The 26232-nt window shown below is 42.8% G+C and overlaps 1 protein-coding gene across 6 annotated transcripts; it reads left to right on the top strand.

Annotated features, from left to right (window-relative positions):
• The first annotated feature begins 570 nt into the window (after positions 1–570).
• LOC139364946 (protein TsetseEP-like) lies at positions 571–25905 on the top strand. Of its 6 annotated transcripts, none has more exons than XR_011626511.1 (5): positions 571–1331; positions 13239–13500; positions 17549–17633; positions 24337–25571; positions 25679–25905. XR_011626511.1 is itself a non-coding variant. In XM_071102216.1 (5 exons), exons 1-4 carry the CDS (start codon positions 978–980, stop codon positions 19650–19652), a joined length of 735 nt encoding a protein of 244 aa, XP_070958317.1. In that variant the 5' UTR covers positions 682–977; the 3' UTR covers positions 19653–19693; positions 24342–25905. The 6 variants fall into 6 exon arrangements, 4 of the variants coding, with proteins under 4 accessions (XP_070958318.1, XP_070958317.1, XP_070958319.1 ...); XM_071102216.1 differs by adding an exon at positions 19619–19693 and having other exon boundaries at positions 682–1331; positions 24342–25905; XR_011626512.1 differs by having other exon boundaries at positions 758–1331; positions 24342–25571.
• The last annotated feature ends 327 nt before the right edge of the window (positions 25906–26232 follow it).

The raw sequence follows: 26232 nt of genomic DNA, 5'->3' as shown, positions 1-26232 counted from the left end.
TAGCTTTGCACCATTGTTTTCCCACCAAAGACACGATGACACATCCTGAATGTGGTGGCATTGTAGGAAGGAGTTGTTTTCTTAAATGGAGAATTACAACAAACTAACAGGGTGGAAGGTAATATCAGGGACACACAGAAAATATAAAATCACATAATAAATACGATAATCATGAAAAAAACTTTATTTATAAGAGAGAATTTAACTAGGACTATAAAATAATGAAGAAAGATTTTAAATATGTTATGGCTTATATTTTTATATATTTTGTATTTTTCGTGGAACTTGATGAACAACACCTGGGGTCATGGCAAAAACGCTTACCTCCACTGAAAGAGTGTTCAAAATGCATCAAATTCCCTTTCAATACCCATATTTTTGTGTTTTTAAGGTAAAGGACACCTGACCTTATATTTAAAGCCTTGTGGAATCCACATTTTGAACTAAATAAGAAGTGATATTTCCTAGGGACAGAAAAGGAAGGCACCGCAATGTAGGAATGACCCAGCTAATACAATCATATGAAAATTGCTGTTCAAAACAACTGGAAACTCGGCAATCTTCGAGTTCAGTGAGTTCAAAACAACTGTGAAAAAACGAGCTCCATCTGAGAAAAATAGTTTTTCCAGGTTCCAAATTCTCTTGAAACCACCATTACAGCAAACTGGTGCCCGAACGCACAGTCTATGACGTTGTACGCAACCATTGGTTGATGAATGCAAAGTCTGAGGAGGGGAACTCGACCGAAATTACGCTCAGCTTTATAGCCTGCGTTTACACCATCAGGTTTATACGATCGTGTTTAGTAGAAGCGCGGTGAGATGATCTACAGTGCGCGCGGGACTACACTCTGACCTACACACAAGCTGGCATCTGCAACAAGAAGGACACTTTTGCATGTACACATAAAAATACTATTTATTACATCTGCAGAAAACATAACAATTGTCAAGTGAACCTTAAATAATTCTACCGTCATGGAACTTGACGCGTCTATCATTCTCCCTGCGCTCTTCTTTACCATTCTTGCTGTTGTCTTGGCAGCCAAATTCATCCCCAAAAAACAACCAGAGGAAAAGAAGAAGAGGATTAAAGTAGGCAACAGAGACGACATTCCTCCTGCCAGAGCATTGATACCAGCAGTAGCAGTAGTGGATGTACCAAAAGTGGAGATACCACCACCGGTGATAGTACCAAAAGTGGAGGTACCCCCACAAGTGGTAGAAGATGAAGTAATAACCGAACCAGTAACAGTTGCCCCAGTAGTTGAAGAGATCAATGTTGTAGAAGAAGAGACAGTTAAAGAGCCTGAAATGATCCCCGATGTTCAGGTAAGATATTCTGTTTAGCTTCATTGACCTGTTATGAATAGAACATCTGGGCATATGTCATTATTTGACTAATTGGTTTGAAGATGATGAAGTGACTATTTGGCAACTCTCCAGAACTTCAGGAACTGACCACAGCCTTTGTTGCATAGTACCTGTCCAGAAAACACTGCAATTGCTCTGCTTTTAAATTAAAAATATTCGAAAATAATATAGTTTTAAATCAAATTTTGTGTAAAGTTGTGTCATTTACGCACTGCTTAAGCATGTCATTTGCAACATCAATGCGTTTCTCTTGCAGGCTATTTCACATCAAATACGAATTCCACCAAAAGCTGTTGTCTCGTTTGATAATCTAACATGAAATGTGTTTATTCAGTTAATACATCCTTACATTTCAAGCTGGATTTAAAATGAGCCCAGCTTGTACTGTCACAGAAGGGAAAATGACAATGAAAAACCATCTGTGTTTCCAAGGCCGTTAATACAGTACTTGATTTATAATGCCCATTTAGCTAATGACTGTGTTATGTGCGTTCCAGAGCCAATGCTCTAAAGCACACAATAAGCAGAACTGAATGTACCTTGTCTCCCAAGGGCACTCAGCATTTTGACCCCCATACCTGCCCCCCATGTATACTATAGTGCAATTTACCTTTTCCATCACAGGCCTATATGAGCTTTAACCTGACACACGTCACAGAGAATACATTGGAGACACCCTCTATGTTTGGTCCCCAACATACAGTATTTTCTATATTTAACGACCGTGAGGTCAAGAGTATTTGGACAGTGACACATGTTTTGTTGTTTAGGCTCTGTACTCCACCACTTTGGATTTTCAGTGATACAATGTCAATGAGGTTAAAGTGCAGACTGTCATCCTTCATTTGAGGGTATTTTAATCCGTATGGGGTAAACCGTTTAGAAATTACAGCACGTTTTGTACATAGTCTCCCCATTTTAGGGAACCAAAAGTATCTGGACATTAAAGTAGTCAAAAGTTTAGTATTTGGTTCCATATTCCTAGCACACAATAACTACATCAAGCTCGTGACTCTACAAACTTGTTGGATGCATTTTCAGTTTGTTTTGGTTGTGGTTCAGATTATTTTGTGCCCAATAGAAATGAATGGTGAATTAATACAGAATGAATCATGAATATCGATGAATGAGAAAGTAACAGAGGCACAATAATAATGCCCCAAGACATGCTAGCCTCTCACCATTACCAATAACAGGGGAGGTTATCATTTTTGGAGGGGGTATGATATTTATGCCTCTGTAATTTACTCACTCATTAATATTCATGATTAGTTCATGATTATCCGTAATCATGGGAGCATCCACATTAATGTAGAGGTATTTAGAAACATATTATATTCTTATTTACAATGAATTTGACTCCAAAATGACACAATACATTATTTACCATTAGTTTCTATTTTACAGCTTCTTCTGTAGTATTTATCTTTATGCTCCTCTTTGTTAGACTGACTTTATCACTATGTTAGTGGCACCATGCCATCTAAGTTGGGGTGGTTTGTGTGTACATTACCACCTGCCGTGCATTTTGCCGCGCTCACATGCTCCACATGCTAGTTGGAACTCAGACATTTCGGACTTCCTAACTGGTTGAACGTGGCACGTGGACAACTACAACCAGTTAGCAAAGTTGGACATTTCTGAGTTTCCTAGTTAGGGCTAGCACGTGAACGCAGCATTACTGTCTGAGCTTTACTATTATGTTTATTTTTTACAGTTGCATTTAAAGTGCACATTTAAGAGTGCTCTCTCTCTCTCCTCCCTCAAGGTGAAACAATCAATCAATCCAATTTATTTATAAAGCCCTTTTTATATCAGCAGATGTCACAAAGTGCTTATACAGAAACCCAGCCCATACAGCCTCCTCTGTTATGAGAGACATAACTTCTCTCCGTTGCCTGCTATATGGGACCCAGCCAAGTTGTGCTGCTGCAGCCCTGGGGCTGGGGGAGCTCACTGGCGAGTCTACATACAGTACGAATGGCATGGCACCTCGTGTGGCTGGCTTTCCGAGGGGCGAGATTAGAATAACACGTTGTCTGTTTTATCACCACCAGCGTTCACATTAATGATCTGGGGCTGGGCTCTCATTTAGCACATCAGAAAACCACCATGCACTGCTCCGCTCTGCACAAGTTTGAAGTCTAATATTATCTACAGTATGTAAAACGTGTGTGTATGTTTGACCGGTTTCCCCTCATTGATCTGGCCTCTTATTTACCACGTTGGTAAGTAACCTGCACTACTCTACTCTGCACAAATGTAATACAATTGAAGTGGAGTAACATCTTGATAGATCCATAGGTGGTATGCAATACAATTCTGTATTGCATAACCAATTCTGTATGCATAACCGTTGTCAGCAGCGGTGTGAACTGCATATTTACATTTTAACTGGAGGTATAGAGTTCTACAATCACTGAACCTTTGCTCTGCGACCGAGGCTACATTTTGGAGCTGTGGAATTTGGGGCTCCTTCCCGTGCTGCTTGCTTTGCTGAAGGTGTTCCCTTATCATTACCCCAACCCTTTCTCCTCCCCTCCCCTCTCCTCTCCTTCATTCCCTCTGTCTGCTCATGTTTCTCCTGTATGTCTGTGTGTGCTTAGCAGCAGAGGCATGCTCTGTGTCACATCCATAGTTCCTTCTGTTTGAACTTCACATTTCTGTTCCTTAATCTTCTCTCACTATCACTCTCCTGTGTTGTTTTGGGTGTGGGGGTCAGTGTATGGTACTCATAAATGTGTGTTACTGTCCTGGACACCCCCCCCCCACCCCTTCTCAAACCCTATAGACTAGTATAGACCCTATAGAGCAGCCACTATAGAGCAGCCACTGACAAATGTAAAGAGAAACATTAAGATCAGAAGCCAACCCACAGTCCTTCTTCCATATCCTCACTATACTCCATCAACAGTATTGAACAGTACTTTCTCCATCAAATGTTCCATGGCACATTGCCAAGACAGAGGGTAACAAACAAGGAAAGAGAGTATTGAATATTCAGCAGTCTTTTTTTGCTTGTTATGGGTCGGGTCTGCAAACCTTTTTAACGGTACCCTACACCTATAGTAGTCTGTGAATATGTTATCGTGGCCCCGTCAAAACCAGAAAGGAAACAATCTCCACTAAAGCCCATTATTCCATACTCAAGCTGTACCAGTGTTGGAACATGGTGTGTGTGTGTGTGTGTGTGTGTGTGTGTGTGTGTGTGTGTGTGTGTGTGCGCGCGCGCGCACACGTGTCATGGAGGAGCACACAGCATAACATACAAATCAGGGGCCATGACTTATTAACTCCCAGTATCCAGGCCTTGTCAAGTCAATGTCTGCATTGTGTTCTGAGATTAAGACTTCCCCCTTCTCTCCTCAATGCTCCCCACTTAACTATCTGGTGATATATGGACTCTATAGATGTGTATATGTGTCAGGGTTGGCCTTAAGGTAGCAGAGATACTGTAGTATCCTTCTGGCTGAGATTGATGAGCAGTAAAACAGCATTCTTGTTTTACATGTTCCAATGGCTGCGACACTCTACACCCTGCCCCCATACCCATCCTTTCTTGTTGTACAGTCAGAAAGAGTTAAGCTAGCGTTCTCTGCCTCAGGCTTGAATGTTCTCATGTTAATCAAGTGTTGTATTTGCTCGCCTCTTTTAGCGTTACATATTCCATTAATTACTGTATCAGGGAGGAACAACACAAATGTTGATTGTGTCTTTTCACAAGTGTGACTTTTTTGCTTTATTTATATATGTAAAACACTCCAAAAAAAATTGCACCTCTCTGCACCTTCCATTCTAACCTTTTCCACCGTGCTGAAACACACTATAAATCGGAATGTGTCTGGGCCTGCTAGCTAACTCACTGCTCACGCTGAGAAGGCAGAGACACACACAGGCAACAGCTGGAGCCAGCTGTTCTTTTGTCAGATGCAACATGGAGGACACTGTTATCAAATCAAATCAAATCAAATCAAATTTTATTTGTCACATACACATGGTTAGCAGATGTTAATGCGAGTGTAGCGAAATGCTTGTGCTTCTAGTTCCGACAATGCAGTAATAACAAGTAATCTAACTAACAATTCCAAAACTACTGTCTTGTACACAGTGTAAGGGGATAAAGAATATGTACATAAGGATATATGAATGAGTGATGGTACAGAGCAGCATAGGCAAGATACAGTAGATGGTATCGGGTACAGTATGTACAAATGAGATGAGTATGTAAACAAAGTGGCATAGTATAGTATAAAGTGGCTAGTGATACATGTATTACATAAGGATACCGTCGATGATATAGAGTACAGTATATACGTATGCGTATGAGATGAATAATGTAGGGTAAGTAACATTTATATAAGGTAGCATTGTTTAAAGTGGCTAGTGATATATTTACATCATTTCCCATCAATTCCCATTATTAAAGTGGCTGGAGTTGAGTCAGTGTCAGTGTGTTGGCAGCAGCCACTCAGTGTTAGTGGTGGCTGTTTAACAGTCTGATGGCCTTGAGATAGAAGCTGTTTTTCAGTCTCTCGGTCCCAGCTTTGATGCACCTGTACTGACCTCGCCTTCTGGATGATAGCGGGGTGAACAGGCAGTGGCTCGGGTGGTTGATGTCCTTGATGATCTTTATGGCCTTCCTGTGACATCGGGTGGTGTAGGTGTCCTGGAGGGCAGGTAGTTTGCCCCCGGTGATGCGTTGTGCAGACCTCACTACCCTCTGGAGAGCCTTACGGTTGAGGGCGGTGCAGTTGCCATACCAGGCGGTGATACAGCCCGCCAGGATGCTCTCGATTGTGCATCTGTAGAAGTTTGTGAGTGCTTTTGGTGACAAGCCGAATTTCTTCAGCCTCCTGAGGTTGAAGAGGCGCTGCTGCGCCTTCTTCACGATGCTGTCTGTGTGAGTGGACCAATTCAGTTTGTCTGTGATGTGTATGCCGAGGAACTTAAAACTTGCTACCCTCTCCACTACTGTTCCATCGATGTGGATAGGGGGGTGTTCCCTCTGCTGTTTCCTGAAGTCCACAATCATCTCCTTAGTTTTGTTGACGTTGAGTGTGAGGTTGTTTTCCTGACACCATCCGGAAGTAGTTTGCTGTCGAAGGCTGTTAACGTGTTTTTATACAGGCAAAACATTCTTATTATTTAAGGGCCAATGTATGGTACCCTTTGAGTGCTCATTGGGTAAATCCAATGTTTGTCAGTTGTCCCATGAGGGTAGTTCATAAGTAAATCTGAGTTATCTTAAGACAGTACACAGTGGGAGTTATGTGTATAGTACACAGACTACAAGAGGAGACTAGGGAGTGTTTCTCAGAACATTCCTCAGCTCTCTGCTCTCTTGTGTGTTCATCAGACTCCTAACAGTAGCCTGTGATGGAATCTGCAGGGCTGCTTACTCATTGGTCAAGCTCTCCACTGACCTACCTCTCTTGGTATTTCCCCTTGTTTCTCTGCCTACCTACCTCTGCATGCACGCTGGAGCTACAGTCTGCTCTGGGCAGACTGTTGTCCTTCCCTTTTCCAGCTGGACTTCACAACCAGATCCAGGCAGGCACCCATCCCCGTGAGAAGACAATGCCATGGCTTCACATCACATTTCAACAGCTAATTCCCCTCTGTAACAAGGGCATTGGCCCATGACAAGAAGTTGGCAGTTGGCACTGACACTGTAGTGGGCACTGACTCCCTCTATCCCCAGCTTGACTCACCATAGAGCTGAAACCCTGGTGTCTTTTCTGGCCATGTTGGGCCCTGCGCTGTGCACTAGACAAGTCAACACAGAGGAATGGAGGAGGTCTGCCCAGTGCCGGAGTGAGAGGGGGAGAGAGGAAGCAGGAGGGAGTCATTTCCATTCTTAAAAGGTTAGCCAATCCCCCAGTGAAAAGCTAAGAAACAGCAGCTCTTTGTAAATTCATTGGCAAGGCCTGCACAGGCCTCTTGGCAGGTAGTTCCTCTTAAAAGCTACCATCAACTGCAGTGCTGTATACTGTATGTCTAAACAGTACAGTACATGCTTTCTATACAGTGTTGGTCTGTATGGAGGAAGTAATGGTGGGTTGAGCTGTTTCCTATAGAAGTGTTGCTGCTCTGGCTCTGTGTATTGTTCTGCCAAAGCAACAGATAAACTGTATCATGTGATTCACTCTTTTGATTGCCGTCATGTGGCCTCAATCATTGAGGATGTTCTTACTTAATAAAAGTCAGCTGTTTCGGATAACAGAACAAGGGCTAAAATATTGTATAATTTTAGTAATAATCCAACATATTCCAAGTCAATCATTATTCATGAGAATCAACATTCAGAGTCTCCAGTCCAGTGGTGATGTCATCGATCGCACAATGGAGTAGGATCTCATTCCTGTAGGCCGCCACAGCACACTGTGACCATTGACTGCCAGGACACAAAGCTGTGTGTGTCTGTGCCTGTTAACAACACCTCTATTAGCAACACCCTATGGCTAGCTCTGCACTTGAGAGTTCTGAACTCTAATTGGCTTCATGCTACCCCACTGGATGTTCCTCGTTGTATAGCTCCACACACTGTCGAGGTATGTCTGTTGTTGTTTCATTCATTGGTAATATCAGCCACCGATAAGGCAGTGGCTTGGGGGAACAATGTGTCTGTGTGTACACAGACACAGCGCAGGGGTGGGAGGTTGCTGAGACAACAGGACACTATTCCACCCCAGATGCCTTGGCCCATTGCCCTGAGCCTCTTTTCAGGGGATAGTCTGATGGACTGCAACAACATGACACAAACAGCCCGGTACCCCCTGGTCATCTCAATGGAGGAAGAGAAGAGAACTGGCATGGACAATGTAAAAGAGAGGGTACAATACACCCAAGGGGCTTCAGCTGAATTCTCAGCTGATGCAGTTTTGATGTGGACAGTAAATGCAAAACGTTCATCCCGCTACATCAGAGGTGTGGTATCAACACCAACCTTGCCCACCACCCACTCAAGGGGCGCGGTAGCACTATAAGTTCCCTGGGGGCAGCTAGAATTTCACTTGGTGGGCCAAGGGCCCTACCCCGACAGCTCTTAAGAGGTACTCCAGTGAGACCAATGCAGTTTATCACCCTTCTGTTTATTGTTGCTATAAAGGTAGCCACATTATTCAGTATCCACTTGCAGAGAGGTATCATTCTCTTCTGCCTCCTTCTATGCACGGACCACCACGGACAGCTATGCAGCTGTCTATTTACCACCACAAACCAATGCTGGCAGTAAGACCACACTCAACGAGCTGTATAGGGCCATAAACAAACAAGAAAATGCACACCCAGAGGTCGGCCTTTCTCGTGGCCGGTGATTTAATGTAGGGAAACTGAAATCCATTAAAAAAGAATCATTGCATGTCACCTGTGCAACTAGAGGCGGCAAAACTCTTGATCAGAAACACATACAAGGACCTCCCTCACCTTCCCTTTGGCAAATCAGACCCTGACTCTATCCTCCTGCTTCCTGCTTTGAAACAAAAACTAAAATAGCAAGTACTATTGACGTGCTCAATACGAAGGTGGTCTGATGAAGCTGCTGCTAAGCTACAGGACTGTTTTGCTAGCACATACTGGAATATATTCCAGGATTCATCCGATGGCATTGAGGAGTTTACAACATGAGTCACTGGCTTCATAATAACTGCATCAACGACTTCGTCCCCACATTGACCGTATGTACATACCCCAACCAGAAGCCATGGATTACAGGCAACATCCGCACTGAGCTAAGGGTAGAGCTGCCGCTTTCAATTAGCGGAACACTCATCTGTACACATAGGAAATCCCGCAGAGCATGAGCCTCAGGAGGCTGAAAAGATTTGTCATGGACCCTCAGATCCTCAAAAAGTTCTACAGCTGCACCATTGAGAGCATCTTGACTGACTACATCACCGCTTGGTACGATAACTGCAAGGTGGTGAGTATGGCCCAGTACATCACTGGGGCCAAGCTCCCCGCCATCCAGGACCTCTATACCAGGTGGTGTCAGAGAAAGGCCCATAAAATTGTCAAAGACTCCAGTCATCCAAGCCATAGACTGTTCTGTCTGCTACCACACAGCAAGCGGTACCAGTTCACCAAGTCTGGAAGAAAGGGGACCCTGAAGAGCTTATACCTCTAAGCCATAAGACTGCTAAACAAGACTGCTGAATTGCTAATCAAATGCACTGGCTCTATGCACACACTGGACTCTACCCACACACACACATACTTACACTGACACCCCACACACACATACACACTACATACGCCCACCCAAACATAACACGTGCACACATGCATACTGACGCCACACTCACACACCCATACACACACTTTCACACTTACCACATACACTGCTGCTACTGTCTATCTACTCTGTTGCCTAGTCACTTTACCTCTATCTATATGAACATAGCTGCCTCAATTACCGCATACCTCTGCACATGGACTCGGTACTGGTACTCCCTGTATATAGCCATGTTATTACCTCATACCTCTGCACATGGACTCGGTACTGGTACTCCATGTAAATAGCCATGTTATTACCTCATACCTCTGCACATGGACTCGGTACTGGTACTCCCTGTATATAGCCATGTTATTACCTCATACCTCTGCACATGGACTCAGTACTGGTACTCCCTGTATATAGCCATGTTATTACCTCATACCTCTGCACATGGACTCGGTACTGGTACTCCCTGTATATAGCCATGTTATTACCTCATACCTCTGCACATGGACTCGGTACTGGTACTCCCTGTATATAGCCATGTTATTACCTCATACCTCTGCACATGGACTCAGTACTGGTACTCCCTGTATATAGCCATGTTATTACCTCATACCTCTGCACATGGACTCGGTACTGGTACTCCCTGTATATAGCCATGTTATTACCTCATACCTCTGCACATGGACTCAGTACTGGTACTCCCTGTATATAGCCATGTTATTACCTCATACCTCTGCACATGGACTCGGTACTGGTACTCCCTGTATATAGCCATGTTATTACCTCATACCTCTGCACATGGACTCGGTACTGGTACTCCCTGTATATAGCCATGTTATTACCTCATACCTCTGCACATGGACTCGGTACTGGTACTCCCTGTATATAGCCATGTTATTACCTCATACCTCTGCACATGGACTCGGTACTGGTACTCCCTGTATATAGCCATGTTATTGTTACTCATTATTGTTATCAACTGTGTATTTATTCCTTGTCACTATTTATTCCTTGTGTCACTATTTCTAAGTAAGCATTTCACTGTTAGTCTACACCTGTTGTTTGCGAAGCATGTGACAAATACAATTTGATTTGATGTGCTCATGCTGTGAGGTCATGGCCCATAAATGCGAAGAAAAAAAGGTTCTATCTGGAACCAAAAAGGGTTCTCCTATGGGGTTCTCCTTTTTTCTAAGAGTGTACTGACCCAAAATGGCTGAGTGCATGTCAGTGAATGCCACATTTACAGAATGAGGTCAGAGGTCAATGTCACTGTATGAGCTGAGTGAGGGGTTAATTGGACAGGCAGTTGTTAACAGGGCCCTAAATCCTCTACAAGCCATCCTAAAGCTCTTGGCCTACGTTTGGTGTCTGGGTGGTACAGACACCGTTAGAAAAATGAAAGTTACTTGAGGAGCCTGAGAGATGATGACCGATGCAGAATGGAATAATGACCTCATACACTTCTACTAGAGAGAGTTCTCTGGCCAAATTAGGAGATGTAAAAAGGGAATATTGGTGACGATGTTGAATTTTAGACTTACAAAAAAAAAAAGCTCTGACGAAGGCCGTGAGGCCGATATGTAAGCTTATTAAATATCAGTGATACTACCAAGAGCAGTGTGCGGTTTCCTTTTTCCTTCATCTTGTTCAATTGTTGCCATGCACCTGCAAATTAGATTGCTCAGATGTGCGAGTGCCTTTTGAATTTTGAATCTTAGACTTACAAAATGTGAGCAATGCATCATCTCATTCTAAAGCAGTGGTATTCAAGGTCAGGGGAACCTCAATGGGGTTTTTGAGGAAATGTATTTATTGGTTTATTTTCATTTTGATAAGAGATCAAAATGCAATGAATGGAAGTTTATTTGTTGATATAAAATCTACATTTAACGATTTTAAGATTGTCTCATTAGATTTGGGGTAGGGCGGGGTTGCAAGAAATTCTGGCAAAAATGGTCATTTTGTGAATGTGTGAGTTGGGTCCTATGCATGGAGTATTTTGGTGTTTAATAGCTGAGGAATTCCGTGGCAGAGGGGAAGAGGCTGTTGGTGGGTAGGTCTGCTAAATGGATTCCATTCCATTGGTTGTGTGTGAGTAGTCTAAAGAGGGTTGTTCAGGGGTTAGGCTATGAGACACAGTTATGCCTGGTAGAATCCATGCCCCTGGCCTGCTATGTCTACTACCATTTGTTACTGTGGTGGGTTAGTCAGCATGTCCATCGTCATAAAGTCTGCTCCAAGAGGAGGGGGAGGGTTGTGACACAGGTGGTCGTGAGCTTCCTCTGCTAAATTGAATATATACATTAAAGTCATGTGGCCAATTTATATAGACACAAATATGAACAGCCACAGGCAGAAATGTCAACAAATCATTTAATATTTTGATTAAATCGCCTTCAGCCTCTTTCCTTCACTTTGTCACTTTGGTCTTCTACATTTGGAGAATTTAAAACTACTTTATAGCTGGACTTTACTGTAAATGAGCACCCTACTTATACTCTTATTCTAGGCTTTAGCCATTGTTACTCTGATCAGAGATGACAGGAGGCCTCTGGCAGCGCGTCAAGCCCTGAGCCCACTGTGTCCCCATATGTGACCTCTCTGTCTCTCTGTGTCCTCACTGTGAGATTAGTTCTCCCATGTATCAGACACCATTGCATTAAAATATATTTTTGGTGAGTTGTGTGCGTGTGTGCATGTGTATGTGTGAGTTCCTGCTAATCCAGTTCTTTCAGGGCTAGGGAACGGTCTGGAGATGGATTTAAGGGGGGTTTATTTGTGCCTGTGTCATTGGCAGGCGGCATACAGAGAGGACACAGCCACTAAACAAGAACCTAAGAGAGAGAGAGCTGCAAATGACAGCTGTCAGTCATAGAAGAACCATTACAATGGGTCAAGAGGTTATCACGTCCACAGGGCTCAGCAGTTGAGTCAGCAATTTGTCGAGGTTTGCACAAAATATGCAGGGTTTACGTTTCAGCATGTGAAGGGTTATGTCCCTCCAGCACCAATTTAAGAGCAGAAAAAAAGCCTTTTCTACTTTTTATAGAATGTGGGAAGAGATACCGTTTAAGTATATGGCTATATTTCCCCACCATAGACCTACTCCTTTTAGACTGGGGCAATTTGGATACTATGGGGGTGTCCTATTGCTGTCTTTAGTGACAATTTGACAGACACTCCCTCTGTATTTTTGCATGAGTTCTGTTCAGGGGTTCTATTCTTGGCCGTTTCCCAAAGTCAGTACTGATTGAGCTGATGAGTTCTCATATACAATCACTGGGCTCAGTCATCTCTGTCTTATATTCCCCAGGAGGCTATGCATGACAAACAACACTCATCAGTTCTTATTGTTATTACCGTGAGCAGTTGGTTCCACTAATGTAATTGTCTCAGGTACTATAGAAACAAGTTTAGCCTAAAGCTCTGCTATATTTAGAACCTAGGACTGCTAGGTTGGGAATACAACACAATTCCCTATTAACCTCCATTAGCCGCTACACTGACCATTTTAGGCCATTGGAAAACAAAGTCATGTTCGTGGTCAGATTTTTTGCTCAATATTAATCACAATTCCATTGTTTTAAACAGCATTTCAGGTGTACAGTTGATTATATCTGTTATACACTTTGTCCCTGCAGGCTGTGCCAGAGCCCGTGCCAGAGCCCGTGGTTGAGCCAGAACCCGTGCCTGAGCCCATCCCAGAGCCAGAGCCCATCCCAGTCCATGTTGAGGAGCCCATCCTTGAGCTCATCGCCGAACTTGAACCTGTATCTGTGGTGAAGGAGGTCCCCGTCAGAGATCCCACCCCTGAGCCAGCAAGGGAACCCAACCCCAAGCCAGCGAGGGAACCCACCCCTGAGCCCATCTTCATGCCAGAGCCAGAGGACCTTGAGAGCAACGGTAGTATGTTTTAATCGGTTTTTGGTATCAGCTAATTGTCAGCTGTGGGTACAGTCAGTCGTCCGAAAGCAGATCAAGTTTGACTCCCTGAATGGATTGACTTTAGCAATGACTAACTGCATCAAACCAACCTCAAAGGGCCCTAATGCATTAGCCAGCATTAACTGGATGCACATCACTGCATACCCAGCAAATCCTCATTTAAACTGGATCTGGGGTGGCTAGCAGATACACTGGCTTGTATATACACCGTGGGGGTATATCCTCCACTGACACATCCCCTTACAGTCTTGAGACTTGCCCTCCTTTCACTGGAACTGAGTCGTGCATTCAAACCAGCCACCATTTTGTCTTTCAGTCAGGTATTTTCTGATCCCTCAAGGCCCCAGGTCTCCATTGAGGCAGGTCTCGTTGTGCCAGATTACAGTAAGTGTTTCCTGGTGAGAGGTCAGGCCTCCCTGGAATACTGTACAATACAACCACACAGAGCCACACAAACACAAGAGCTTTGTGCCTACATGGGCTTTTATACTGTCACGTATATATCTGACTAGGTGTCGGTTGGACGCCTCCTTTTGTTACAAATTATTTGTAGACTACAAATTGACCGCAAAAAGCCAAAACAAATACTGTATTATATTTGACTAAAACATAATAACATAGCATACGATCACATAACTGTATATCTCTCTATTATGTGTGGCAATACTTTGGCACAGATTCTCAAAATTAAAATAACTTGGAACTGATTTGCTGTTGTTTTTACAGTTTTGTAAGTCCAACAATAAAAAATTAAATATACAGTGGCGAGAACAAGTATTTGATACACTGCCGATTTTGCAGGTTTTGCTACTTACAAAGCATGTAGAGGTCTGTCATTTTTATCATAGGTACACTGTGAGAGACAGAATCTTTTAAAAAATCCAGAAAATCACATTGTATGATTTTTAAGTAATTAATTTGCAGTTTATTGCATGACATAAGTATTTGATCACCTACCAACCTATTAAGAATTTCGGCTCTCACACACCTGCTAGTTTTTCTTTAAGAAGCCCTCCTGTTCTCCACTCATTCATTACCTGTATTAACTGCACCTGTTTGAACTCGTTACCTGTATAAAAGACACCTGTCCACACACTCAATCAAACAGACTCCAACCTCTCCACAATGGCCAATACCAGAGAGCTGTGTAAGGACATCAGGGATAAAATTGTAGACCTGCACAAGGCTGGGATGGCCTACAGGACAATAGGCAAGCAGCTTGGTGAGAAGGCAACAACTGTTGGCACAATTATTAGAAAATGGAAGAAGTTCAAGATGACGGTCGATCACCCTCGGTCTGGGGCTCCATGCAAGATCTCACCTCATGGGGCATCAATGATCATGAGGAAGGTGAGGGATCAGCCCAGAACTACACGGCAGGACCTGGTCAATGACCTGAAGAGAGCTGGGACCACAGTCTCAAAGAAAACCATTAGTAACACACTACGCCGTCATGGATTAAAATCCTGCAGCGCACGCAAGGTCCCCCTGCTCAAGCTAGCGCATGTCCAGGCCCATCTGAAGTTTGCCAATGACCATCTGGATGATCCAGAGGAGGAATGGGAGAAGGTCATGTGATCTGATGAGACAAAAATAGAGCTTTTTGGTCTAAACTCCACTCTCCGTGTTTGGAGGAAGAAGAAGGATGAGTACAACCCCAAGAACACCATCCCAACCGTGAAGCATGGAGGTGGAAACATCATTCTTCTGGGATGCTTTTCTGCAAAGGGGACAGGACGACTGCACCGTATTGAGGGGAGGATGGATGGGGCCATGTATCGCGAGATCTTGGCCAACAACCTCCTTCCCTCAGTAAGAGCATTGAAGATGGGTCGTGGCTGGGTCTTCCAGCATGACAACGACCCGAAACACACAGCCAGGGCAACTAAGGAGTGGCTCCGTAAGAAGCATCTCAAGGTCCTGGAGTGGCCTAGCCAGTCTCCAGACCTGAACCCAATAGAAAATCTTTGGAGGGAGCTGAAAGTCCGTATTGCCCAGCGACAGCCCCGAAACCTGAAGGATCTGGAGAAGGTCTGTATGGAGGAGTGGGCCAAAATACCTGCTGCAGTGTGTGCAAACTTGGTCAAGAACTACAGGAAATGTATGATCTCTGTAATTGCAAACAAAGGTTTCTGTACCAAATATTAAGTTCTGCTTTTCTGACGTATCAAATACTTATGTCATGCAATAAAATGCAAATTAATTACTTAAAAATCATACAATGTGATTTTCTGGATTTTTGTTTTAGAATCCGTCCGTCACAGTTGAAGTGTACCTATGATAAAAATTACAGACCTCTACATGCTTTGTAAGTAAGATAACCTGCAAAATCGGCAGTGCATCAAATACTTGTTCTCCCCACTGTACATGTTTTTATTTTTTTGCTCCAAATACTCCAAATACAAATAACATCACCTGTGTGACATTTTTGACCAGAGGGCCACCAGTTGGGGAACCCTACCTTACAGTATATCCTCACTGAATAGCATACTGGCCACTGCTACTGCTAGCGGGCAATCATCACTGCACGTGTGTGCAGGGGAGAACTCCATTCCAAGACAAAACATATAGTAAAGCTGTCTTTTTGCATGTTGAGATGGTGAAGGGGAAAAATGTGGACTTTAAAGCCAAATTTGATCTCATGTCTCCACCTCACCAACAGTTAACTGTTGATTGACAGTGAAACATGAGTTTCATTAAGTGACATGGATGGATGATCGCTGTAGGGGAGTTTGGTTTTTAGAACAAACTGATTAGCAAGGAATGTACATTGATTATACCAAACATTAGGAACACCTTCCTAATATTGAGTTGCACGCCCCACCCCCCTCTTTTGCTTTCAGAACAGCCTCTATTCGTCAGGGCATTGACTCTAACAAGGTGTCGAAAGCGTTCCACAGGAATGCTGGCCCATGTTGACTCCAATGCTTCCCACAGTTGTGTCCAGTTGACTGGATGTCCTTTGGGTGGTGGACTATTCTTGATACGCACGGGAAACTGTTGAGCGTGAAAAACCCAGCAGTGTTGCAATTCTTGACAAACCGGTGCGCTTGGCAACTACTACCATACCCAGTTCAAAGGCACTTACATATTTTGCCTTGCCCATTCACCCTCTGAATGGCACACATACACAATCCATGTCTCAATTGTCTCAAGACTTAAAAATCATTCTTTAACCTGTCTCCCCCCCTTCACCTACACTGATTGAAGTGGATTTAAGAAGTGACGTCAGTAAGGGATCCCATCTGGATTCACCTGGTCAGTCTATGTCATGGAAAGAGCAGGCCTTCTTAATGTTTTGTATACAGAAAATGAACACTAGTTCACCGTAATGCAGTTCCATGGAGCTACAAATATGTAAGGTCTTAACTCTCGTCATCCTATGATCATGTTTAAGATCTCTATGTTGCCTTTCAGGTGTTACATGAAACACCACATTATCTAATTATTGAGCTTGTATCTTATCGGTAGAATGGACTCCTGGGAAAAACTGATCAGTGTCTCTTTCACTATCAGACATGTCTATGGGATATGGCCTGGTTTGTACCTCTGTCTGTATCAGTATTCCTCTAAATGAGTGTATTCCTCTAAATGAGAGACAAACTGGCTCACTAAGACACGGGACTGTTGGGGTCTGGTTCCACCGATAGCACAGGGTTGTAATGTCACTCTGTGTACTGTAAATTGAATCAGTGACGTTGGCACACATAAAAGTGAATCAGCCACCTGACTCTGAATTTAATTACAGCCACACGGTCACTCTTGGCTCTGTTTTGACCGTACTCTACTACTGTGTGTCCTTCCTGTAATCCTGATATACTGTAGCAACAGGACTGTAACTAACAGCCACAGAGGTCCCAGAGGACTTAGAAATCCTTCAAACGTTTATCTGTGTGTGTGCATGTGTGCGTTCGTGTGAACATGCATGTGTGTGTACTCTATGTATGAATGATGTGTAAGTGTGTGTTGACCATGGTCCCTCCTGTTTTCTCTGACGTGGCATCAGCTGAGGAGGTGCACTTTACCCCAGGAATGAAGATTAGCAAGTTGGAGAAGCTGATGACCAAGGAGGAGATGGAGGAGGAGCAGAGGTGAGTGCCCCCCCTCTCTCTCCCTACTGCCCCCCTTCTCCTGGCACTGTAGCATGACTCTAGTTTAACCTATCCTCCTACTGCACGCCAATGCAACGACCTTCTCCCTCTTCCTCCCTCCCCCATCCTGTCCTTGTGTGTTGACCTGGCATTTAGGTGCTATGACAACATCTATGACAACATTTACCCTGCAGATCAGAGGGGGTTGGTCACAGAGTGGACAGTTAAACCAATAACCCACCAAAGCAGTGAGGAACTTTCCAGACTTTGTACCTGTAGCTACTAACTCCCTCAAAAGAAATGTAGACTTGAGACATCCCAATGGCCACAGTGTAACGATCTTCTTCATCTGAGGAACAGGAATAGGAAGGATCAGACCAATATGCAGTGTGGTACGTGTCCATGTTAAATTTATTACAACTGAACACAAAATAACAAACGTGAAACAACGAAAATCGAAACAGTTCTGTATGGTGAAAACATAGACACAGAAAACAACTACCAACAAACCATAGTGGAAAAACAGGCTGCCTAAGTATGGTTCTCAATCAGAGACAACAATTGACAGCTGCCTCTGATTGGGAACCATACCAGGCCAAACACATAGAACTATAACACATAGAACAAAAACATAGAATGCCCACCCCAACTAACGCCCTGACCAAACTAAAATAGAGACATAACAAAGGAACTAAGGTCAGGACGTGACACACAGACGTCAATTCATCTATTCCACATTGGTTCAACGTAATTTCATTGAAATGACGTGGAAACAACGTTGATTCAACCAGTGTGTGCGGTGGGATGTTCTGTATCTTTATAGGTCACCAGATTGTAAAATAAGATTAGTAAACTTCACTGAAGAAAATTGAGGGTCACTTAAGGAAGGAGACAAAAACAACAACAAAGTCTGCTTGTTTTGAAGCCTAGAGGTTACTGTTAGTTTGTAATGCTAAACATCATCCTACAGACTGTGGTGAGCTTGTGGTAGGAGGCTGGCATAGGGAGCGAACAGCCTCTCTCTCTTTCTCTCTCTCTCACATCCTACGGCTTGAACTTGCATAAGCAGAGGGAGGCGTTAAGTGATGTAACACCTCAAGATGCCTCCTATCTTTTGGTTTAGCCAGTCCTGTTCTCTGTTAGAGGAGCAGTGCAGTGAGCCTGGGGCCCAATGCTTGCTGGGGGTTGGAATGACTTAGTGAGTGAGCGTGCAGGGGGCGGATGTGGACTCTGTTTAGGGGTGTGACAACAAGGCAATAACATGGATTAATAGCACCACTTACCGTTTTTTTTGTTGGGGGGGGGGTCCCCAGTTTCTATAGCGAGGGGAGTGGATGTCTTAAACACCATGTGATTGGTGGCTTGTGCCTTCTAACACAGGAATTTAATCAAGGTCTTAAAATATCTGCCAAGCTTGGCTGTGTTGGTTTGTTATGTTCCCATGGAGTTGTGAGCTGCGGAAGAAGAAGGAGGAAGGGAGGAAAGGCATGTGGGCCCTGAGTTTCAGGAATGTTTTTTGGGGAGTATGCTTCCACTCTTGTTTGAAGCCTGAGCAGTGGCTCATGGTTTTAAATGACCAACGATATATTAATACATCTTTATACGATTAACTATAGTTCCATTCCAGCCCCAAACCCAGCTATATGTTACTAAATCCCTGTGCCCTGTACTCTGTACAGTTCACTTATGTGTTTACACACAAGAGCACAGCATGTACTTGCTCACCACACCAACCATTGGGCCTGAATTAAACTCAACCACAACTTTGGCCTAAACTTGACTTCATAAAGCTCAGTGCAATGCTTTCCTTTTGGCACTAGGTTTTATGTGGAAAATATGTAAGCATGTGAAACCTATTTGCATTGCCATAAGTGCCAAAGTTGGGGACGAAGCTGTGGTTAAGTTGTCTGTTTCCAAGCTGTGGAATTGTGTAGAGTTCTGTGCTGATGTACATAACAGCTTTCACCCTGCCTTTATCTTTTCAGGATAGAGCTCACACCTGACTTTACTTCTCTATAAGCAACATCGACAAGCACACTGTGAGTTAGGAAGGATTATGGGTAAGGTATCATTAAACTTTAACCCCCCCCAGAGCCTCTTATCCTCTCCCAAGTCTCAAAAATACCACCTCACCTCCCTCTCCTTGCTCCCCTCACCCACTACCCAGGGTGTGACACACTGTGTGACTGACACGCCATCACTGGTGAAGGGCAGAGCCATATACAGTACATATGTACAGTGCCTTTGGAAAGTATTCAGACCCCTTGACTTTTTCCACATTTTATTACATTACAGTCTTATTCTAAAATGGATCAAATAAATAAAAATACAATCTACACACAATACCCCATAATGACAAAGCGAAAACAGTTTTTTAAAATTTTGTTGCCAATATATAAAAAAACAAACAGCAATACCTTATTTACATAAGTATTCAGACCCTTTGCTATGAGACTCGAAATTGAGCTCAGGTGCATCCTGTTTCCATTGATCATCCTTGAGATGTTTCTACAACTTGATGGGAGTCCACCTCTGGTAAATCCAATTGACTGGACATGATTTGCGAAGGCACACACCTGTCTATATAAGGTCCCACAGTTGACAGCGCATGTCAGAGCAAAAACCAAGCCATGAGGTCGAAGGAATTGTCCGTAGAGCTCTGAGACAGGATTGTGTCAAGACACAGATCTGGGAAAGGGTAGAAATCCTTGATGAAAATCTGCTCCAGAGTTCTCAGGACCTCAGACTGGGGCGAAGGTTCACCTTCCAACAGGACAACGACCCTAAGCACACAGCCAAGACAACGAAGGAGTAGCTTCGGGACAAATCTCTGAATGTCCTTGAGTGGCCTAGTCAGAGCCCGGACTTGAACATGATCGAACATCTCTGGAGAGACTTGAAAATAGCTGTGTAGCGATGCTGCCCATCTAACCTGACAGAGCTTGAGAGGATCTGCAGAGAAGAATGGGAGAAACTCTCCAAATACTGGTGTGCCAAGCTTGTAGCGTCATACCCAAGAACACTCTATGCTGTGATCGCTGCCAAAGGTGCTTCAACAAAGTACTGAGTAACGGGTCTGAATACTTGTGTAAATGTCATATTTCAGTTTTGTGTTTTTTATACATTTGCAAATATAAAAAACAAACAGTTTTTGCTTTGTCGTTATGGGGTACTGTGTGCAGATTGATGAGGGGGGAAAAAACAATTTAATACATTTTAGAATAAAGCTGTAACGTAACAAAATGTGGAAAAGTCAAGGGGTCTCAATACTTTCCGAAGGCACTGTATATATGACTCTGGTGAAAGCAGTGTGTATCAATGCATTCACCCATTTAACTGATTACACTAGTATGACATCACCAACAGTGTACCTTGCCACCAGGAGATTGGGCTGTAGGCTATTGTTTTTGTTTGTTTTTGAAGGAACCTTTTTGCCGCTGATAGGCTTCCACTGATGTGGTAGAGCACACATCTGGGTCTGATAGGGCACATTCTGGCAGAGCTTGCTTTATCCTTTCTGTTTGACACTTTCTGTTTGATCCCCGCCAACGACCACCAGAACTACAGTGCATTCGGAAAGTATTCAGACCACTTACCCTTTTCCACATTTTGTTACGTTACAGCCATTCTAAAATGTATTAAATCATTTATTTTCCTCATCAGTCTACACACAGTACCCCATAATGACAAATCGAAAACAGGTTTTTAGACATTTTAGCTCATTTATAAAAGATAAAAACAGAAATACCTTATTTACAATTTAATACATTTTAGAATAAGGCTGTAACGTAACAAAATGTGAAAAATGTTAAGGGGTCTGAATACTTTCCGAATGCATCGTACATCACTTCCCTCCCCATCCCCCCATCTACGCCCCCCTGTGTCTTCAGACAGTCTAATATCCTGGAGCTTCAGGTTCTATAAGGCTACAGTTAATAGTTATCATATGCTGGTGTCTCACGCCCCCCCCCCCCCCCCTCCCCCCTACCTTCTATTGAGATGACATCTGTGATGAATCATTCACAAAGGCACATTCTTTACCTCTTAATGCTGGTGCCAGAGGGGAATCCATTTGGAATTGGTTGGTGGTGCGTGGCACCTGCTAAACACATGCCTGAGAGAGAATCAGTTACTCACTTACTGCACACCCAAAATGGCTGCCATGATAGTATTAAAGAGTTTCATAATTTGGTGGTTGGGTGGGACTTTTATCAGGACCACTCTGATTTTAGGAGCCACCTGCAAAATTAGAACTAATCTTGTGCCAACAGCTGCGCTTGTACACACTCAGGGGGCCTTGCAGAGAGCAGTTTTGAAGTTGAATTATAGCTGAGCCCTGAACCTTATACCTTTGCTGCTATACCATTGGGCCCTCTGCAGGCGATATTGAGGTAGTGAGACACTTAAATTGGGGATTTTTTTTACTGTGTCTGTGTGAGCTGAAATGCTTTCACTATAATAGCATTATAGAATGCAAGAGTTGTTGCTGAGATTTGAAAACGCAACCTTTGGGTGGCTAGACATTCGCGTTATACTCCCACTCATCCACCCCGGCCAACAACCCTACTTTAGTTTTTGCCTTAACTAACCTTTTACTGCAGTGGGCTAAATCAGGGTTACACAGATTGTTTATTGGTAGTCTTAAACAAAACTTCTTTGACACCAACGTTTAAATTATTTTATTTTTTTAACCTTTATTTAACAAGGCAAGTCAGTTTAAGAACAAATTCTTATTTACAATGATGGCCTACTGGGGAACAGTGGGTTAACGGCCTTGTTCAGGGGCAGAACAACACATTTTTACCTTGTCAGCTCGGGGATTTGATCAGTTACTGGCACAACACTCTAACCACTAGGCTACCTGCCGCCCCAAAATATACACCTCACACACATTGTTATGGGCTTTAAAAAGAAGACACCTGTACCATGTCAGATATAGAGTTGAAATGTATAAAGTTTTGAGTTTGCATCCTAATATTGCACTTTAAATACATCACAGAAGACTGAAATATATCAAAACCATTTGACAAAGAAACACCAGATTTTCAGGTTATTCATTATGAAATTATGAAAAATAATAATAACATTCCACCCATGAGGCCACTTTTCATTTGACTGCAGGAAATGGCTACAGCATTTCCAAACTGTCTGTCAGATTCAGTCTTTAACGATTATCACGTTACACTGTGCGACGTTACCAAATTAAAATCTTGATATCAACCTGGCCAGATTGTATGATTTGCTTCAGTTCTGTCGTCACATTCTGCAATTTGCCTGCAGCGGTGTATTTGATCTGAGCATGTGCCAGTACCAGCAGCGCAAGCCTCACTCAATGCTTATGCGTGAGTGAAGTGAGTTCTGAATAAATTCAAGTAGGCATCTTATAAAGTTTGTATGTGAAAACTATTTCTATGTCCTAACGTTTAATTTGATTGCCGATTTTGTGCATTTATTGAAATCTCACCAGGTAGCCTAATTTCAGATGTGTCATATAAACAAGATTATTTACAGGAAAATCATTGTTCTTGCACGTGCTGTGCAAGAAGAACGATTTCCCTGTAAATAGTCTTGTTTATATGACACATCTGAAGGCTAAACATTTAATTCAAACAATTAAATTAATCTGACTATTCACAATCATTTTATTGTTGTGTGCGTACTCAATGGAGGCCGTCTTCTTATTGGTCAGTCACCGGGATCAGCTCATAACACCAGCCACACTACGCGATAAAGGACAAAATATGTGGACACCGCTAGAACTTTTTCGGAGCCTACGATTGCATGTAGCAGTACTTAATCGGCACTTAATCGGCAGACCTAGACCCTGTCACACTGAACGAGCCAAGACTTCCGACAATCGTTTATGACCTAAGAATTTGTCCACAACGTGGAAATTTTGTCTGGGACGGCAAAGTCGTGGCATAAAACGGCCAAAATTGTACAGTCTGCAAAGGCCGTACGAAACGTAACATATCATACCAAATGGAGTGTCCCAGATGTACATTTATTATGTTACGTCTAGTCTATGAGACCAGGCTGCCAGGGGAGGAATGCTTGTTTCAATAGTTAATTGTTCAGCTGTCACATTCACATGCCTGCTGCAGCTATTAGAAAGCAAATGATAATCTGGTCTCTTTGATACATTGCACTAATTAGGACATGCTAACCTTTGAAATGGCATGCATCTCACACATTGCAATCTAACCTGCCTGGATACTCTGTGGTGCTCCGGGGTGAAGTTTCTCCCAGGTGCAGATCTAGGATCAGCTTCCCAACCCTTCACAACCCTAATTAGTAAGGAACATGCTAAACTGACTCAAAATCAGCATCTAGGGGCAACTTCACCGTACACCACATGGAGGGGGATCTGTGGTGGTGGTGGGTATTCTATGGTGGTATGCTATTTTCCGGGTGCGTTTTGATCAACCTTTGGTCAGAGCACTGTCTGCTTTAGGTTTCTTTAAACCTACTAAACTCTGATGCATGCTGAAATAACAACCCTGACAATGGTGAGTGATCTCACTCTTTTCCAAATCACGAGCTTGATTCCAATACTCCAATTCCAATACTTTAACTACTTAACATTTCTGACTCTTAAGCTAGTAACAATAACTGGCTAGTAAAAGCAATGAAATAGCTATATTTGTCAATAGATAAAACTGTACCACATTGTACTGACATATTAGTACTCTCTTTTTTCCAGTGCAGCTGAGTAGGCGATGAAGAAAAGGAATGACTCTACACCCACACCTTTCTATTCTTTACTTTGTTTTGTGAAAAGTGATCACTGAAGAAGAACCTTTGAAACATCTGCTGAGAAGAGCGATCTCTTCTGTTGATTGTCCGGCAACTTTGCTGTTGATATGGAAAATATTTGTTGCTTTTTGTCCTCTCCCCTTTTCTTTCCTTCTTTCTTACTTTTAAAGGATGTGAATTAAAGGCTATTGCTCAACTCTGCCTGTGAGTAGCATGCTGCATTACACCAAACACACAAGTGCCTATGTGAATCTTTAGTCCCCGCCCCCTTCGCTTTCTATCTGCTGTCTTACTGGTGGCGTCTATCCTTTTGACTAGAGCAGGAATGATTCATTCTGGATTCTGAGACTCTGATAGTCGCAACGGAACGTTTGAAGATAATACATCCATGCTTATTACAGAGTATGACGTGTGGGGTGTGCAAAAAAGTTCCCAAAAAAAGTAAGGTTGGGAACCACTGGTTTAGAAGAAATGGAAGACCATTGCAATACCAATACAGTAAGGAAGTGTTTCAATAGCTATTATGGATGAAGGGGTAGGGAAGGGTTGTGTTGTTTTTCATTGTTTTCAAATATGAAACTGTGATTTAAAGCCAAGACAAGTGATTTGCATGCAAAGGCCCCCTCTACCCAAGTCTTGGTCTGTGTGGCCACTGTCCATTGTGAGCCAGTCCCAGACACTTTAAGTAATGTAACAAATGCCAATCAATAACATCTGAATAGCCTAATGATGGTATTCTGAATGCTGAGAAAACCATATATCTCACTCCTGTCCTGACTCTGACGATCACTGGGGCTTTTGTCACTTTATATGTAACCAATGCACACTGACAATGAATGGGCTTCTTTTCATATGGGACTGGAGCTCAGTAGTTAGAATGGCTAAAGTGGAATATGTGTATGACAACCCGTAGTGATTTTTGTAGAAAGATTGAAATGTTTTGTTTAAACATGACGTTTTTGGGCTTTTGTAAACTCTTGACTAGTAAAAGCCAGTTTGTCTAAAACCAATGCGTGTTTAAGCCTCTTAATCATTACACCCATGAATCCACGCAGTAATCCACCCATTTTTCCATATCAGCACATCTAATTAAAAGTAGTAAATCCATCTCATCATTGAGTTTTGCTCACCTACTTTGTAGCACATTTTGCAGTACATTTACATATAACACAAGGCTAATCAGTATGTCATGTATTGCATTTTTCTATGTAAGCCAGATGAGGTCATACATGGATTGATGATGATGATATCATAACTTCAAATATCTCTATGTACATACGCAATAATAGCCGTTCTCATTGCACCACTCGACATATGATTTCTGGTAACTAGTAGGGATTTGTATGTTTAAGATGTGCCTTAGTTGACGTGCCTTTGTCAGGTAGATGTTAACTTCAGTGGGACTTGAGATTGAAGCCCTCTAGAAGGTCTTTTGAGATGTTTTTATTGGGCAGCCTGTAAAGGTCCAGTATGTGAATGATGACAATAATAAACTGTGAAGCACCTGTCTACCCCAGGAGATGTTTTATAGCTGTGTTTATTATAACATTAGAAGACACACAGTGTCCAACTATGTACACCTACAGTGCCTTGCAAAAGTATTCATCCCCCTTGGCGTTTTTCCTATTTTGTTGCATTACAACCTGTAATTGAAATGTATTTGTATTTGTATTTCATGTAATGGACATACACAAAATAGTCCAAATTGGTGAAGTGAAAAAAAAAAAAAAAAAAAAACTTGTTTAAAAAAATTCTGAAATCTAAAAGAAAACTGAAAAGTGATGCGTGCATATGTGTTCACCCCCTTTGCTATGAAGCCCCTAAATAAGATCTGGTGCAACCA

This window comes from Oncorhynchus clarkii, chromosome 13, assembly GCF_045791955.1.
Source record: "Oncorhynchus clarkii lewisi isolate Uvic-CL-2024 chromosome 13, UVic_Ocla_1.0, whole genome shotgun sequence".
Taxonomy (NCBI): domain Eukaryota; kingdom Metazoa; phylum Chordata; class Actinopteri; order Salmoniformes; family Salmonidae; genus Oncorhynchus; species Oncorhynchus clarkii.
The sequence above is the reverse complement of the archived record's forward strand: the minus strand, read 5'-3'. Positions and strand labels throughout refer to the sequence as shown.